At 48.6% G+C, this 17,063-nt stretch overlaps 3 protein-coding genes across 3 annotated transcripts; 1 reads left to right on the top strand and 2 right to left on the bottom strand.

The window, feature by feature from the left end:
- Positions 1-867: 867 nt before the first annotated feature.
- tpk2 (thiamin pyrophosphokinase 2) lies at positions 868-6,169 on the bottom strand. Its single transcript, XM_068751515.1, has 8 exons — positions 6,068-6,169; positions 5,764-6,005; positions 4,083-4,146; positions 3,874-4,004; positions 2,480-2,598; positions 1,454-1,586; positions 1,254-1,350; positions 868-1,171 (listed from the first exon to the last, which is right to left on the bottom strand). The coding sequence occupies exons 1-8, from the start codon at positions 6,135-6,137 to the stop codon at positions 1,116-1,118; spliced, it is 912 nt and encodes a 303-aa protein (XP_068607616.1). The 5' UTR covers positions 6,138-6,169; the 3' UTR covers positions 868-1,115.
- A 1,336-nt stretch (positions 6,170-7,505) lies between these two features.
- gmeb2 (glucocorticoid modulatory element binding protein 2) lies at positions 7,506-15,022 on the top strand. The gene is made up of 9 exons (XM_068750213.1): positions 7,506-7,588; positions 7,679-7,761; positions 9,754-9,878; positions 9,971-10,074; positions 11,105-11,259; positions 12,454-12,522; positions 12,643-12,780; positions 12,938-13,060; positions 13,162-15,022. The coding sequence occupies exons 1-9, from the start codon at positions 7,506-7,508 to the stop codon at positions 13,752-13,754; spliced, it is 1,473 nt and encodes a 490-aa protein (XP_068606314.1). The 3' UTR covers positions 13,755-15,022.
- An 81-nt stretch (positions 15,023-15,103) lies between these two features.
- pdyn (prodynorphin) lies at positions 15,104-15,902 on the bottom strand. The gene is made up of 2 exons (XM_068750180.1): positions 15,792-15,902; positions 15,104-15,589 (listed from the first exon to the last, which is right to left on the bottom strand). The coding sequence occupies exons 1-2, from the start codon at positions 15,900-15,902 to the stop codon at positions 15,104-15,106; spliced, it is 597 nt and encodes a 198-aa protein (XP_068606281.1).
- Positions 15,903-17,063: the final 1,161 nt, after the last annotated feature.

The following is a 17,063-nucleotide window of genomic DNA, read 5'->3' as shown; positions in this document are numbered from 1 at the left end:
GATGGAAAGGAAGCAAGTATATAGAATCTGAGGAGCAGGATTCAAGTTGTTTTATTCCAGAGGAGAGGAAAGAGGAATGGAGGAGGGGTTATCTTAAAGGAAGAGTTGGTGCAGAGTGTTCTAGAGGGGAACCGAGTGTCGGATAGACTGATGAGTCTTCAGTGAATACCAGACGTCATCTGCAGATGAGGTGGCTCGGGCATAAGGGGGGCGCCCCACCCAGGGGAGACCACGGGGAAGACCCAGGGCACGCTGAAGAGTCGATGTCTCTCGTCTGGCCTGGGAACGTGGAAGAGCTGGAAGAAGCGACCGGGGAGAGGAAAGTCTGGGCTTCCCTCCTTAGGCTGCTGCCCCAGCTGGCATTGAATGAGTTAAGAAAGGAGCCGAGTTATTCAATTTTCCTGTTGGTGAAAACACATGACCGAGTCGGCATACGTATAATGTATAACATAGATTCTGCATTTAAGTCTGACAAGAAGTTCATTTTTCAACTACATTCTAAAATTGATCACCAGATTTAGACGTTTCACAGAATTTATCAATTTGAATTAAAATTGGGGCAGTATGATGGCACAGTGGGTAGCACAGCAAGAAGGTCCACCGGGGGGGCTTTTCTGTGCCCCCCCCCCCCCCCCCCCAGCTTCCACCTACCAGCAAAACAATGTCATTTAGAATTGGTCACTCCAAATGGTTCGTACGTGTGAGCGTGAGCATGGTTGTCTTTTGTGTGGCGCTGTTTTTTGTTTTCTAACCAAATATATTAAAACAAATAGGACAAGTGAGAGACTGAGGACAGGAATAGCATGGGTCAACGTAAAGAAAAGAGGACTCAAAGAGCAAAAGACGAAGCAGAGCAACGCTGTCAATGATTTCTTTAATAGGGTCTCCTGCATCTTTCAACAATCTCAACATTTTAAGTCCGATCTTTATTCATCACCTTGTGAAAATGATTCCATTGACATGGCTGCATCAGCCTTCCGTTGTCATGCTTGATCAGTTCTTGAAGGATGAGCAGAGTTGGGTGTAGAAAAGCCGACTTTTGCAATTATCTGTGATGAATGTTCAATAAACCACAAAATAATAGATTTTGCATTGAAGCCTGACAAGTTCATTTTTCAACTTCCTTCTAATGTCTGGTGGAGTCCTGCCACAAAGTCCTGATAGCTTGGCTCTGTAATGAAACAGACGACTTGCTTAAAAAAGCAGTTCCGAAGTTGACATGATCAGAGAACATTCTGCAGGTGGACACAAACCTGTGTCTGGTTCAATGAAAGAGTGTCTAATGAGGAAGTCCAAGACCACCATGGCACAGTTGGGCTTGAATTCATCAGTGGCCACCAGCTCTTTCACCTGAATTCAGTTAAAGTGATCACACAATATGCAACAGGTGAGATGTATTGTGATTTCACTGGAATGGTGGTCAGACAAGGTGCTGTGGGTCAGCAGAACTGACCTTATCAATGGGCAGGAGGTAGAACTCTTGCACCTCTCCATCGCCTACTCTGGGCTTGAAATCCAGAGGAACTTCCAAATCAAATACGAATAGACTCTCTGCAAACACCTCCTCGTGATAACTGTAGGTGTAGCTAGAGAATATACCAAACAAGTTTGATGTGCGATCTAAAGAGGATCATCACGTCTTAACAGTCAAGTCTTCAACATTGTATGAGAATGAAAATGTTTCTGTTGAATGGAACAACACAGATCCTCCGTGGAGCTGAAGAGGGCCCAAGGGGCAGAGTCTGGGTTCTCCACTCAGAGACAAATTGAACAGCAGTCGCAGTACCTATTTTCATTTTCCTCTAAGAACAAAATATGTAGATTGTTTTGGCTTTGTCGATCTGCGTAGCGCTGCCCGGCTCTCACAAGCGAGTATCCAATCACAGGACGCGTACATGTCACGTTCAACGTGAGGCCAGCTAGAAGCGTTTAAATATGCACTACTGCCACTTCGATCGGCCAGTGTCCAACAATATTTCAGTATTGTTGGACACTTTTTGAGCAGCTTGGAGCTTGGATGTGATGTGATAGCGTATATTCTTAAATTAATAACTCTTCAATAGCTTATATTCATTTTCCAACACTTTCTCGGCTTTAGCGGGTCAGGACGTTGCCTCCGTTTCAGGGGAGAGGCGGAGCCCTTTCAGCAGACGCTCGCTCTCTCTCTGTCGGCATGGCGACTTCCTCACCGTCCTCACGTCGCTGCTGACGCCGTGGTTCCGACTGTAAAGGCTAAACGCTGTTTAAGCAGCAGTGAGCTGGGCGCTACAACCAAATTACGCCTTACGACGTAAACAACATTGGCGACCCCCAAGCAAAATGGATTTTATAGCTTCTAAGAAATAATGATATATTTTTGTACATGTATTTACGCAGTAGAGGTAAATTCTTGTGTTTTTAGACCCATTTATCAAAACAGTCAGGGATCACTTTAACTCCAGCAGAATTCTTTTGAAGTGCGTCGTGGTATGAAGCTCACCTTACTGTGCCTACAGGTCGGGCCTTTTGAGCAATGGCCACTGGGATACAAGCTTCCTCCAGACATTCTTTGACCACTGTTTGTCTGATGCCATCGCCAGCAGCCAGACCTCCTGCTGCCTTCCAGCGTAACACATACAGAACACGCAAGTCTTGATTCTGAACTTTTAAGTACTTTTCATTTTAAATATTCACAATGTCTGTATTTACTATGCCAGTATATGTGGACAGATTCACAGGGGTGTCCAATCTTTTTCAACAGAGGGCCACATACAGAGAAATATTCCAAAGGCTGGGCCACTATTATAGTTAACATAACAAAGTCAAATGTGTCCAAATGATGCCTGATAATTCAGTATATTATTTGACCCACACAGCGTTCCTCTCAGTAGGAGCTGTAGTGATGGGGTTTGGACTGTCTGTCCTTTGGGCTCTCAGTCTGCTTCCGATCAGCGGTAACAGAGGAAACGTTTGCTCACATACGGCGGGGCAAAAAGGTATTTGGCAGCCATCGATTGTGTAAGTTATCCCGGCCTGTCCCCCTCAGTTCCTATTTTTGACAGAGTTTTTTGTTTGAACATTATTAAAGACCTTGAACTGACTCTCTGTCTCCAGCTCGGCATTCTGGGGTTCATCTCTTTTGCATTTTAACAGCATCACCTTCACTCTCTTGCACCTTGACAGACATCATTGAAGCCATTCCTTTGCTCTCCTATCACAGTCAGAGCCTCATCCCTTGTAATTCCACACAGCTTGTTGATTACCATCGCCGAAGCGGAGGCGAGGGTATTGCAATTGGGTGCGTTTGTCTGTATGTTTGTTTGTCTGTTTGTCTGTCCGAGCGCATAACTCAAAAACTAGTAACCCAATCGACTTGAAAATTTTACACAAGCAAGGTTCTGTCCGTGGATCGGTCCTCCCCGAGAATGGCGTTGATCCGGATCTGGATCCAGATTCTAGAATTATTTTTACATCTGGAATTGTGCCTGTGCTGTAAACTGCCACTTTAAGAGGGAGGGACACGAATGGCATGATGGGAAAAAGAGTCCAGAAGGAGTCTTGTAGTACGTTCCGGAGCAGCAAGCTAGAGCAGGTTGGCCCCTCTGATCCGGAAGCCCTGTTTACTGTCTCACAAGATCCAATAGTCGTTTGGAGGCGGGGTCTGCAATCTCTGATTGTCTTTCTAGTTCCTTCTGTCACAGCTTTAGTGGTTATTGTGCCCTCTAGACTTCTGAGATCAAGCGGTTTGTTTGTTTGCTTGAAGGATTATGGAAAGTTGTTGGATGGATCGCTCTCAAAATGTTATGGTATCTAAGTTGCCTGTCTTGATACAAAACAACACAGTTGGCCCACAGGCCATAGTTTGGACACCCCTAACCTACAGCTCGTACTCACCACATGGTCCAGTAGTCCTGCGTATGTCTGCTTATTGGGAGAACGGCGTGCGAGCCACAAGCTGACCTGCCCATTGCCACTGACAGTGTAACCATTGATATGGACTCCGTACTGCTTCACCCCAAAAAGACCTGGCGTGCAGCACAAGATCAGGACAGCAGGAAGTAAGGAACTTGATATGGCACCGCCGCTGCGAGCCAAAGACTTACTTGTAGCAGCTCTTTCCATCCACATCAATGGAGGGTCAGAATACTTTGGCATCACATCGTACTTCTAAAAGATAAGAATGCATGAAAATTACTTGTTGGACATTGTGCTGTTACTGAGAGTGTAACTTTACAGCTTGTCTGTGGGTCCCTCAGTGACCTTTCTGTGAGAGAAAAACACAGTCATTGTCTGTTACCTGTGAAATAAATCATCTGAATCTGAATATAAAGGGTAATTACGTGTAATCCCTAAAATCCAACATGAAACCCAGCATAAGACAGGAACCATTAGAATTAGATAATAGTCAAATAAAAACAAAAAGTCTATTAAAGTTCTTGCACTGTGGATAATGGCGACCCCCTGAAACCTCAGGGTAGCGACACGCGAGGGCAGCGGATGAGGTTCTCGAGTTACTGCTATTACTCTGCATTGACTCTGGTGTTGCGTTCAGCGTCTTCGACATGGGACCTATGGTTGGCCCTTAACCCTGTAAGCGGCACGCTTTGTGCAGGCTTGGGTTAACACGGTGAACCTCCAGCAGGTTTGAGCAGCATTAAATACCATTCGGGGTGAATGACCCCGCCTCTCGCCTCTCACCTCGAGTCAGCTGGGCTCGGTTCCAGCAAAGCCTGCGACCCGCAAGGCGGATGAAGCAAATGCAGACGAGACAATCGTCTGATCTACAAGGGGAAGGATGAATGGATGGATGGATGAATGGATGGATGGATGAATGGATGGATGGATGGATGAATGGATGGATGGATGGATGAATGGATGGATGGATGGATGGAGGGTGGATGGATGAATGGATGGATGGATGGAGGATGGATGAATGGATGGATGGATGAATGGATGAATGGATGGATGGATGGAGGATGGATGAATGGATGGATGGATGGAGGATGGATGGATGGATGGATGGAGGATGAATGGATGGATGAATGGATGGATGAATGGATGGATGGAGGATGAATGGATGGATGGATGGATGAATGGATGGATGGATGGATGGAGGATGAATGGATGGATGGATGGATGAATGGATGGATGGATGAATGGATGGATGGAGGATGAATGGATGGATGGATGGATGAATGGATGGATGGATGGAGGATGAATGGATGGATGGATGGATGAATGGATGGATGGATGAATGGATGGATGGAGGATGAATGGATGGATGGATGGATGGATGAATGGATGAATGGATGGATGAATGGGAGGATGGATGGATGAATGTTTCTAAGGTCTCTTGGGTGGTGATTGATCTCCAGGTTTAGCTGTAGTGGAAGTAATTAAAAGCCTATTAACTGTAGTAATGTGTAATTACACATTAATTACATTTAGCACACTCCTCCCCAACACTGGCGCCTCCTCCTGCCTCCTCACCTCCTCTCACCTCCTCCCGCCTCCCCTCACCTCCTCTGTCCTCCTCTCACCTCCTCCCGTCTCCTCTCACCTCCTCTCCCTCTCACCTCCTCTCACCTCCTCTCACCCTCTTGCCTCCCCTCACCTCATCCCCCTCCCTCTCACCTCCTCTCACCTCCTCCCGCATCCCCTCACCTCCTCTCACCTCCTCCCGCCTCCTCTCACCTCCTCCCGCATCCCCTCACCTCCTCCCGCATCCTCTCACCTCCTCTCACCCCCTCCCGCCTCCTCTCACCTCCTCCCGTCTCCTCTCACCTCCTCTCGCCATCCTTGCAGGCAGCTGAGCGCGCCCTCCCGCCTCAGAGTCCGCAGGACGGCGTCCACGGCCTCGGATCGCCTCGCGTACGAGTCCAGATGGTCAGAGAGCGTCACAGCGCCACCTGGCGTCAGGTTGAAGACATCCGGGTGCCGTGTCAACAGTGAAGCAACGCGGGGATGGACCCAACCGACTCGAACTTTGTTTAGTTCAAATCTCGCGCAGTCTGCGCGACAGGAACCTGCGGAAACCAGACTTATTGTAAGGAGTTAAAAATGTCAAAGCAACAGACGGTTGGCCTACCTGGGAGATAGAAGTTATTCATCTTTTGAAGGAGTTTGAGTATTTTATATGACCAAGTACTGACGGACATTCTAGTATATCAACCAGTACAATAAAAGTAAATGTATTTCAAGTCGCCTAATAGTGACGCGAAAAGGGAAGGACAGAAAATACAGAAGCCTGAAACTATTTGATCGGCACAGAGAAAAAGGACCGAAAACTAGAAAAGTAACAACATAACACGGTTTCGGTATTAATTCCTCTGCGTGCAGCATAATATTCATCAGAGCTCAAGCTTCGTCTTCTTCTTTCATCTTCTTCTCGGATGCTTTGCGGCAGTAAATGTTGCATTACTGCCACCTAGCGGAATTAGTGAGCATCACTACAATCCAAACGGGCGGTAATAATGAATGCGAGCGCCACCCTCCAGTCCGATAGGTGGCGCTCGGTGCTCGAGAAGGTTCGTTGTTGAACCGCCATTAAAAGAAGAAGCGGCGGCAACGCAATAATAGCGTCCTGGAAATGGTGCGTTTCACGAGTATTCCGGTCAGAGTGATGGTTGCGTGAGTCACACGCACGTTTACCCGGTTCGCGGCTTCCGCCATGTCGGGCTGACCGCCCACGTTTTCTGACACGAAACCAGGTAAGATGAATCCAAGACTTCTAGATTCAACCATTGGATGAGCTTCATCCGGTAAAGTCCGGTCACGTCGCAGCGTGGGGCCGAAGCGAGCGCGTAAATACGACCAGTCAGAGCGGGACTCCACGCAGCACGCACAGATCAAACACACGGGAGCGTCGTGTGGTCGCGGCTTCCTACGTCATCACACCGTGTCGCATGACGTCATTTATTCTGTCACTGACGTGCGTTTCAGTCATCAAATAAAGTAAGAGCCGAGCGACATTGCTGCAGGAGGAGTCTTCCTCCCCGCAGGAGGAGGAGTCTTCCTCCCTGCAGGAGGAGTCTTCCTCCCCGCAGGAGGAGGAGTCTTCCTCCCTGCAGGAGGAGTCTTCCTCCCCGCTGCAGGAGGAGTCTTCCTCCCTGCAGGAGGAGTCTTCCTCCCCGCTGCTGCAGGAGGAGTCTTCCTCCCCGCTGCAGGAGGAGTCTTCCTCCCTGCAGGAGGAGTCTTCCTCCCCGCTGCTGCAGGAGGAGTCTTCCTCCCCGCTGCAGGAGGAGTCTTCGTCCCCGCTGCTGCAGGAGGAGTCTTCCTCCCCGCTGCAGGAGGAGTCTTCCTCCCTGCAGGAGGAGTCTTCCTCCCCGCTGCTGGAGGAGTCTTCCTCCCCGCTGCTGCAGGAGGAGTCTTCCTCCCCGCCGCTGCAGGAGGAGTCTTCCTCCCTGCCGCTGCAGGAGGAGTCTTCCTCCCTGCTGCTGCAGGAGGAGTCTTCCTCCCCGCTGCTGCAGGAGCTGCTTTGAAGCTCCGTCTGCCCTCCAGGCGTCCTCAGAGGTCAGAGGTCAGACATGAGCGAGGTACCTGAGCCAGCTGCCGGAGACCCCCCCTCTGGGATCGAGGAGGACGACGCAGCGCTGACTCCCGGGCAGGGGTAACGTTGACCTTTGATCTTTGGGATCGCCCCCCTTGTTCAGGTTGAATTTGAATTCAAAACTTTGATCTTTTGCTGTGATTTTTTCAGGGAAGACATTTTCTCCGTCGCCGCAGAGGAGGCAGATGCCGAGGCCGACCAAGCGGACTTGTCAAAGGAAGACGGAGTCATTGGTACGACCCGGGACACTTGCAGCCTGTTTGTCCCCTCGTCTCAAACTGCAGCATCAGTCAGCTTAGAGGTCGTCGTCGGATCGTTGGTTCTATTCCCGAACTCTAAGAATTCACCTGTAACGATTTAAATAAGAAAAGTGCTTCATCCTGTCCTTTGCATCGTCCTCCCCAACACCAGCCACTCTCATGTCCTCCCTCACTACGTCCATGTCTCTTCTCCTGAGTCGTCCTCTAGTCCTGTTCCCTGGCAGTTCCATCCTCAGCATCCTTCTACCGATATAGTCCCTGTCTCTCCTCTGGACATGTCCAAACCATCAAAGTCTGGTCTCTCTGATCTTGTCTCCAAAACGTCTAACCTTCACTGTCCCTCTTATTGTCTCATTTCTAATCCTATCCAACCTGGTCACTCCCAAGGAGAACCTCAGCATCTTCATCTCCGTCACTTCTAGCTCCGCCTCCTGTCTTTTCCTCAGAGACACTGTCTCTAAGCCGTCCATCATGCTGTCCTCACCACTGTCTCTAAGCCGTCCATCATGGCTGTCCTCACCATTGTCTCTAAGCCGTCCATCATGGCTGTCCTCACCACCGTCTCTAAGCCGTCCATCATGTCTGTCCTCACCACTGTCTCTAAGCCGTCCATCATGGCTGTCCTCACCACTGTCTCCAAGCCATCCATCATGGCTGTCCTCACCACTGTCTCCAAGCCATCCATCATGGCTGTCCTCACCACCGTCTCTAAGCCGTCCATCATGGCTGTCCTCACCACTGTCTCCAAGCCATCCATCATGGCTGTCCTCACCACTGTCTCCAAGCCATCCATCATGGCTGTCCTCACCACCGTCTCCAAGCCATCCATCATGGCTGTCCTCACCACCGTCTCTAAGCCGTCCATCATGGCTGTCCTCACAACTGTCTCTAAGTCGTCCATCATGGCTGTCCTCACAACTGTCTCTAAGTCGTCCATCGTGGCTGTCCTCACCACTGTCTTGTAGACCTGTCCCTTTGTCCTCGCTGACTCTCTCCTATCACAGAACACACCTGATACTTTCTAGAGCAGACCTCCACTTCTCTAGATTCTCCTCTACCTGCAGATCACAATGTCACCTGCAAACATCATATTCAAAGGAGCTTCCTGTCTCACCTCATCTGTTAGTCTATCCATCACCATGGCAACAAAAAGGGGCTCAGAGCTGATCCCTGGTGGAATCCCACCCCTACACTAAACTACACTGTCCTGATTTATCACTTGGCCATTCAGCCACACAAAGGTGCAAGTGGTGCATCAGTTATGATTTTATTTCGCAGCTATAACATCAAATCAAACTGTTTGCACGCTACTTAGCTGGAATAGAAGAACTAAATGACGTGTTTCTGATTGGTGTGCAGCAATATATGTGTAAACCTAACATGGTTTACGCACCTGAATCAAATCAGGAATAATGTTGATGACGTTTTTATATCCTCTTGAGACCCAGCCCGCCGGTTAGCATGTCCTCTGTAATGGACAGGTGTCCACTCAAGAGGACATGCTGACTGGCTGCGTCTCAGGAGGATGTAACTCAACTTTTTACTGCATTTATGCCCCTTTTTGTTGCAGCGCCTTTGAACCTGATGCTGCTGCTCCATCACCCTGTCAATGTTTCACAGATCCGCAGCAGTCATGTTCACCGTAGCACGCTGACGTAGCTTAGTGGGGATCCAGGTGGAGTCTTTCTGCAGCCCCACCGTCTCTTTCTTTCATTTTCATGTGACACTTTTGTTCACATCAGTGAAAGATTTCTGGAAAGATATCAATTTTTGAATGTCGCAATCCATCGCAAAGAAGAGTTTGTCTGTTTGATGTGACTCAGATGAGATAAACAGCGACGCTCTTTAATTCAGTCTCTCTTTCAAATGGCTTCATCTTTATAATATTACCATCATGTGCCAGTGATGAGTCGCATGAATGAAGGAACCTGATGCATATTTCGGGGGTCTTTTCTGTCCATGCAGTGAAGCTGATTGAGGAGGTCGATGTCGAGACTGATGTCCTCTATCCTGTCACCTGCGGAGACGCTAAAGCTGTGCTGGTCTGGAAGAAATTTGTCTGCCCTGGGATCAATATCAAATGTGTCCTGGTATGTAAACGATCATTTGTGGCAGCAGAGGCTTCTAACAATAACAGTCATTTTGTTGATTGGTGACATTGTGATCATTTTCTGCTCCTCAGTTTAATGACCAGCTGATCAGCCCGAAGGAGTTTGTGTGTTTAGCAGGGAAATCCACGCTGAAGGACTGGAAGCGAGCGATCCGCCTCAACGGCACCATGATCAGGTCTGGGCTCATTCGGTTAGTTACTGAACTCAATCGTTGGTTTTAATGTTACCGTAATAAATGAATGCTTTCGGTGAAAATAAAGGTTATTTATAACGCTGGCAAAAAGGCGACTCTGCAGTAAATCGTTTAGGTGGTGCAGTGGGTAGCGCTGTCGCCTCACAGCAAGAAGGTTCCAGGTTCGATTCCTGTCCGTGTGGAGTTTGTATCTTCTCCCCGTGTCTCCCTGGGTTTTCTCCAAAAACATGCAATTTCGGTGAATTTAGCACCTTCTGATCCGGATTGTCACTAGGTGTGAGTGTGTGAGCGGTCTGTCCCTGTGTGGCCCCAAGATGTGCAGGCGACACATCCGGGGTGTGCCCCGCCTCTCGCCCGTAGTCAGCTGGGATAGACTCCACCAACACTGAGTCTGAGAAATGGGTGGATTCAGTAATCTTGTTCTTGTCGGAGATATTTTTGGTCTCTTCCCTTTTTGAAAAACATTGTTTCTTTCAAAGTGCAAATGTAATTAAAGTGCGTTTCCTAAATGCGCTACGTTCCCACTGTTCAGTCGGTGCATCCTCAAAGTAGTTCAAGAGTAACCGATAATAACAAAATGCACAAAAAAGCCTTTTTTAAGAGCTCAGAAAAAGGTTTAAAAAAAGAAATAATAAAAAATCTGAATTCTGAATACAATTTTGACTGAATTAAAATTGCATTTCATTTATCAGTTATGATGTCAGATTTGAGAATGATGCTTGAAGATGTGTGATAGAAAATTCTCACCATGACCTGAAATGCTGGATGTTTGTTGGTCCCAAGTCAACAAGGACAATTTTAAAGGAGGTTCATTCATGAATTTTTGATTTTTGCCTCTCAGAGAAGAGACAAATGCAATAATATCGAGCGAGTGAGCGATTCGGCCTTTTTCCAGATGCGATTGTCTGTTTCTTCACACTTCAGGAACGGGCCTCTGCGTGGCGCTGTTCTACCACACGGGCCAGTATTTAGCGATGCTCATGTGACCCCTTTCAAAATGTTTATCCCACAGGAAGATCATGGACTCTGGGGAGCTGGACTTCTATCAGCACACGAAGGTCTGCTCCAACACCTGCCGCAGCACGAAGATCGACCTGGTCGGAACCAAAGTGTCCGTCGGCGGCGATCAGCCTGCTGAGCTGCTCCCCGCCAGCCTCGCATCAGCTGGTGAGTGGCTTCGTTGTGATCCCCTCCTACTGGCTCTGGGGAGCATGCATTGTTTTCTGGATTATGAAGAGCACCTCATTTTAAGATGCAAACACGACAGATTTAGTAAGACGTATCTGTCTGTCAGCTGCAGGCGTCCGCGTTGTAACGTGAGACATTTACACAGGAGGATAAAAACCTTTGATTTAAATAGAGATCTACACCAGCCGTCCCCGGCCTCCGGGCCGTGGTTGGGGGCCGCTGATCTACACCAGCCGTCCCCGGCCTCCAGGCCGCGGTTGGGGGCCGCTGATCCACACCAGAGATTAAACAGCTTTTTGTTTCATTTAGTGTTTAAGAACATTTGCTGTGCTGTTAATATTAATATTCTCCGCGTGCCAGTCGGTTTCTCAGGTTGCCGACCCCTCTTAGCCGAAGCGTGCTCTTTTTAGCCATTGCACCGCCTGCCTAGACATTATTACTGTACACCCTTTTATGGAAATGGTATATTACCTGACGGCGTTGCCCGCTGTCAGCAGGATTATGTGCCTTGCCACAAGGCAAAGGCAGTACAGGAATGGTTTGAGGAGCAAAACTACAAGTTTGACTCTAAATTCGTCCGGTTGGGTGTTCTGGACAAAAATACATGGAGGCCCCGCTTTGTAACTTCTTGGACTTAAGGATCTGCTGCTAATGTCTTGGTACCACAGCCCCCCCCCCCCCCATCATCTAGGTCTCGTTGAGTCAGTGCCTTCAAGGGGACCGACATGATATCTGTCGGTCCCCTTGAACCTCGGTTCTCGACCGACTCGGGGCTACCGGTGCGGCGAAAGCAACGATTTAGAGTTTTCTCAAGTAGACTGAGCTAAGCGGGATGAGGAAAGGGAAGCTGTTCCGTCTCGCGGCGCCTCTGCTGGCCCGGCGCCATCCTGCTCTTTATCCTGCTCTGGCTGCCATTCATCATCGGAAGCCTGGCTTTGTGCCTGCCAGTTGTCTCCAGCAGTTGCCATGGCAGCCTCCCCAATGGCCCTGCTGGAGTGAAGTGGACGCAGCATTAAGGGTACACAAATGTACTGCTCAAAGTATTTTCACTGGGCGAGACAGAATGGACAACATGGAGACGTTCAGGTGGCTGAGTTGGACCACCGCATGTCCACCGCCGTGGACATACGTAACCGGTCTGCTGATGAGAACGCTTTCCTGTTTGTGCTGCAGTGAACGGAACGGTCGCCTCATTCCCAGAGGCGACGGAGGAAACGTCAGAGTGGGTGACGGCCATCGGGGGTGGGTGGAACGCACACACACACACACACACACACACTCCATCGAGGAGCATCAAATGACTGAGTGTTGGACTCTGATGTGTGTGTGTGTGTGTGTGTGTGATATCTCCCATGTTTCTAGAGGACTCAATGGCGTTTTGGCATTCGGTGAAAGAGGGGGGGCTGCTCGAAGAGGTGGTGGAAGACTTTCAGAGGGAGCTGCAGGAAGTTCTGAAGGGACTGCATGAGCGAGTGTGTGACCCACCGCTACAGGTCAAAGGTTAAACCCAAAGCTCTTAGTTCTCATTTCATTTAATTACATTCCACTATGAACCGACGCGTTTTGTTTTTTGGATCACATTCCCTGTTCCTGAGCTCCACCTCGTTTCACCGGATGCCCGCATCCTATTGGATATAAACTCTCGTTTGCTTTTCAGATGCTGTTTTGCTCAACAGCATCGTACAGAACTTTGGCATGTTGGACCTCGTGAAGAAGGTTTTGGCCGGTCACAAGAGTCAGATGGACCGTTACAGGGAGCAGTACACGCGCAGCCTCGTGGGTCAGTCCGAACACCGTTGCTGCTCTGTGCTCTCGCTCTTGGGCTGAATAAACCTCGCGTGCGTGTTTTAAAGCGTTGAGAGGGTGCTTTCTTCTCTTCAGCTCTGGAGCAGCAGTGTGACGAACACAGGAAACGAGCCAAGGAGCTGAAGAGCAAATCGCAGCACTTGAACAATGTTCTGATGACCCTTACCCCGGTCCCTGCGCCCCTGGCACCAAAGCGTCCCCGGTTGACCCGCGCCACATCTGGTCCGGCTTCCATCAGTGCTGCTGCTCCCACGCAAATCGCCCTTCCCATCAACCAGCTGGCTGGGCTGCCGCTGGGCAAGGTGCTGACCGTGGCGGGAGCCCAGACCGGCGCCAGCCTGGGTGGGTACACGCTCCTGACCTCTGCCCTCTCTACGTCGGACGTGCAGTCCGATGCCTCTAACCTGGCCTTGCTGTCCACAACGCTGGGTCAGGAGGGGGCAGCCGGCGCCGGCTGCACGGCCTCCGCGGCCTTCGTTAAGGTGCTTGGCCCTCAGTACCAGCTGGTGACGCTCCCGCCCACGATGCAGGGCTTGGCCGCCAAACAAAGTGCTGCCGTGCAACAGCAGGTGGCCGGCGTCAGTGTGCTGGATTGCATAGCAGCCGATGCACGAGGGCCATGCCAGGACGTCTGCGGTGAAGGTCAGCCGGGTCACGGTGAACAGTGAGACGGAGGACAGTCTCCCGCGTCGCCGTCGATCTGCAGACTGAATGTCGCTTTGCCTCGGGAAAATGCTTTCGTCGGCACGATCAGTTGCGTTCGCATGCTTTTACATCGCTTTCACTCACTCAGTGTTCGGAACATTAACATTTGCTCATAGGAAATAGTTTATTATCATGTTTGAACTTCGAACTCAGTTGAGTGGAGACTGGACTGGACCCGTTCAGCATCGTTCTCTTCACCGGTCGAGATTAGAATTCCCAGAGCGTGTAAATGTTTCTGTGAAAAGAAATCAGTAAAATAATGGAATGATTTTAATTAACCAAAGTGATAAACTCTTATTTCTTAGAAATGTGCACACATTGTGAAATTAATTTACATTTTCCATAAACGGTATGAAGTGTCGATCGGTCAGGCCAGAGGACACTTGCGGTGTCTCAGGAGAGGACATGGACGCTGTTTTCCCTCTGTAGCTTGTATTGGCAATTGAATAATTACTAAGCATAATGACAATTATATCATTGATAATTGCAAGAGCAATCAAATAATCATTAAGTGGTGATTAAACAATGTTAAGTAACTTTGATACAGTGAAGGTTAATAGGACAATAACTGCCTGTAATAAGATGAAAAACAATATTCCATTCATGCTTCGATAACGACCTTCATGCCTGAAGGGAGGATGCCGCTTGCAGCTGGTCTACAAAACAGTTTGACAGTTAGTCTCCGCTCTTGGAAACTCCCTTGTATAAACACCTGTTTTCTGCTCTTAGGAACCATTGTCTGTGTGCCTATAAAAGCAAGATGTTTTCACTCAGGCAAGCGGACTTCTGCTTGTGTGGGTGAAGTCCCAAGGCCTTGGTAAAATAATTAAAGATGTAAATCATGTGTCTTTATTATGCATTATTCAAAGTAACAGAAAACTGCCAACACAAGCTGCAGAGACGGATTGTCCCACGTAATTATATACTTCCCGGAATCAAAAGGAGTTATTGCAGTCTGAAACGAGGGATCACTCGTTTGTCTTTTGTATTCATAAATAGTTTATTGTTTTTTTGCATCTTCTCATTTGCAGTCATTTCGGTCCATTCTCTGAATATTTTGAGATCGTGGACTGTAAATGCTGAAATCATTAAATTGTGTTAAATTACTAAACTACAATAGATCAGTATTTTAGATGCATAACCCTAAACCAGATGCTCAACGTGTGGCTGGAGCGTCGAAACAAACCAAAACCTAAAGTCTGCCGCAGCTTTCTTTAACTGTGTGGGAATAAAACACAATCATGGTTTCCTTCATCGGAGTTTTATTAAACAAGCACAGACATGTTCGGACTCTGCGGTAACCCGCACCGGCCTACGGGTTGAGGTCACCGGCGGAGTAGAACGGCTCCTCCGCGGAGCGCGCCGACATTTGGAACTGACGGCGCAGAAGACCTCCGTGTCTCTCGTCCCACTTCAGGCTGTTCAGCTTCGGTCGGATTCTCCTCAGGAAGCCTCCGTAGCGTTTCTGCAGCTGCTGCTCGGGGTCCCGGAGCTCCGCGGAGCCGCTTCTCCTTGATTTGGGGCCGAATTTGCGTAAAAAGCCGCCGTAGCGTTTATCGAAAGGACGCAACAGCGGATCCCCGAAGGCGTCCTCTCCCCGTTCCGGACCCCCCGGAGCGTCCTCTCCCCGTTCCGGACCCCCCGGAGCGTCCTCTCGGTGCCGTGGAGAGGCGAACATTGCGCTCTGGATGAAGCCGCCGTAGCGCTGGAGTCTGGACGGGCTCTCCCGGTCGGCAGGCTCCAGCCCCGGAGTCGGACCGCAGCTCCTCGGCTGCCCTTCACAGTCTCCGCTGCACGACTTTGACGCGCACACACACACGAACACACGCACGCACACACACACACACACAGAGAAACGTGTGAAACAAACACACCTGTGCTTGCACGAAACAGCCACGAGAAGACGCCGCTTCGCATTCTGTTCTTATTGATTGTGGATTGTTTTCTTCACATTGGATCAGAACCCTGCCCCCCCCCCCCCCCCCCAGTCAGAACCTTACCAGGCTGCTGAGGTCGAGGATCTCCTGCAGGCAGTTCTGACATTGTGGAGAACAATCTGCGTGGATGGAGGCTGGTAAGCTCAGAACCAGCAGCAGGACGTACCACGCCATTCTTCAGCAGATCCCTGACACGCACGCGCACACGCACACACGCACAACAAATTAACATAGCCGATGCACGAATGAGACAGGATAGAACGACCGGGTGGAATAATTCTCGGACTTGCTGAAACTTTTATTCTAGTTATTTATTCCGTGCACAGCGCGCGCGCCCGTTTATTCTGTCCACAGTAAGTGAGACTATTTTTGTTATAAAGCAGAGAAGCGTCGGAAGACAAAGTATCAGGAGTGAAGCCAGTACCTCGAGCAGTTTGACGGATTCTCGCAGAGGCTCGTCCACGCGCAGCAGGAAAGTGCGTGCCCGCCGTCCGACGCTTGATTCTCCTGCACGGCGCGACGCGCCCCTTTTTATCTCTGGCTGTGTGACCGCTGCGCGTCACAGGATCTGCTTTGGGGGATCAATGGGGAGGGAAATATACCGCGTTCATCATCATCATCATCATCATCATCATCATCATCATCATCATCATCATCATCATCATCATGAACTCGTTGGAGAATACATGGGTTTACATTGAAACCGCGCTGGACTATATTTAAATGCATTTTGTTGATGATGAATGTTACATGATGCAACAATGTATCAAAGTAATTCTGGTTTCGTCATTAATTATTCACATATTTCAATATTTGACACTCGAAGCATTTAAAAAGATGTATTGCTAAAATGAAGGCGAATGAGTTGATCAATGAAAGGATACATACATACAGAACATCAAAGGTAATAATGTCTGTGTGTTTGTCAAACAATTCAACAGCACCACACAAGCGATGTGTTCATTCCCATGCGTTCATATGCAGAGAATATCATGGCTCACACACACACACACACACACACACACACACACACACACACACACACACACACACACACACACACACAACCTTGCAATACTCTCTAATAAATATGTACAGTATAATCAAACAACTCTCAAAAATATATATATTTTAAATTGTCAGTGCTAAGATTCAACCCTTAATCTTTTCAATTTATAGTATATATATATATATATATAATGACAATACAGTATATACTATTATATATATTTATATATATAATACAGTATATACTATTATATATATAAATATATATATAATAGTATATACTGTATTGTCATTTTTAGTTAAACACCTTCTACCCTGACATTGATC

This window comes from Brachionichthys hirsutus, chromosome 2 (genome assembly GCF_040956055.1).
Source record: "Brachionichthys hirsutus isolate HB-005 chromosome 2, CSIRO-AGI_Bhir_v1, whole genome shotgun sequence".
NCBI classification, from domain to species: Eukaryota; Metazoa; Chordata; class Actinopteri; order Lophiiformes; family Brachionichthyidae; genus Brachionichthys; species Brachionichthys hirsutus.
Note: the sequence above shows the minus strand (reverse complement) of the source record. Positions and strands in the feature narration are given on the sequence as shown.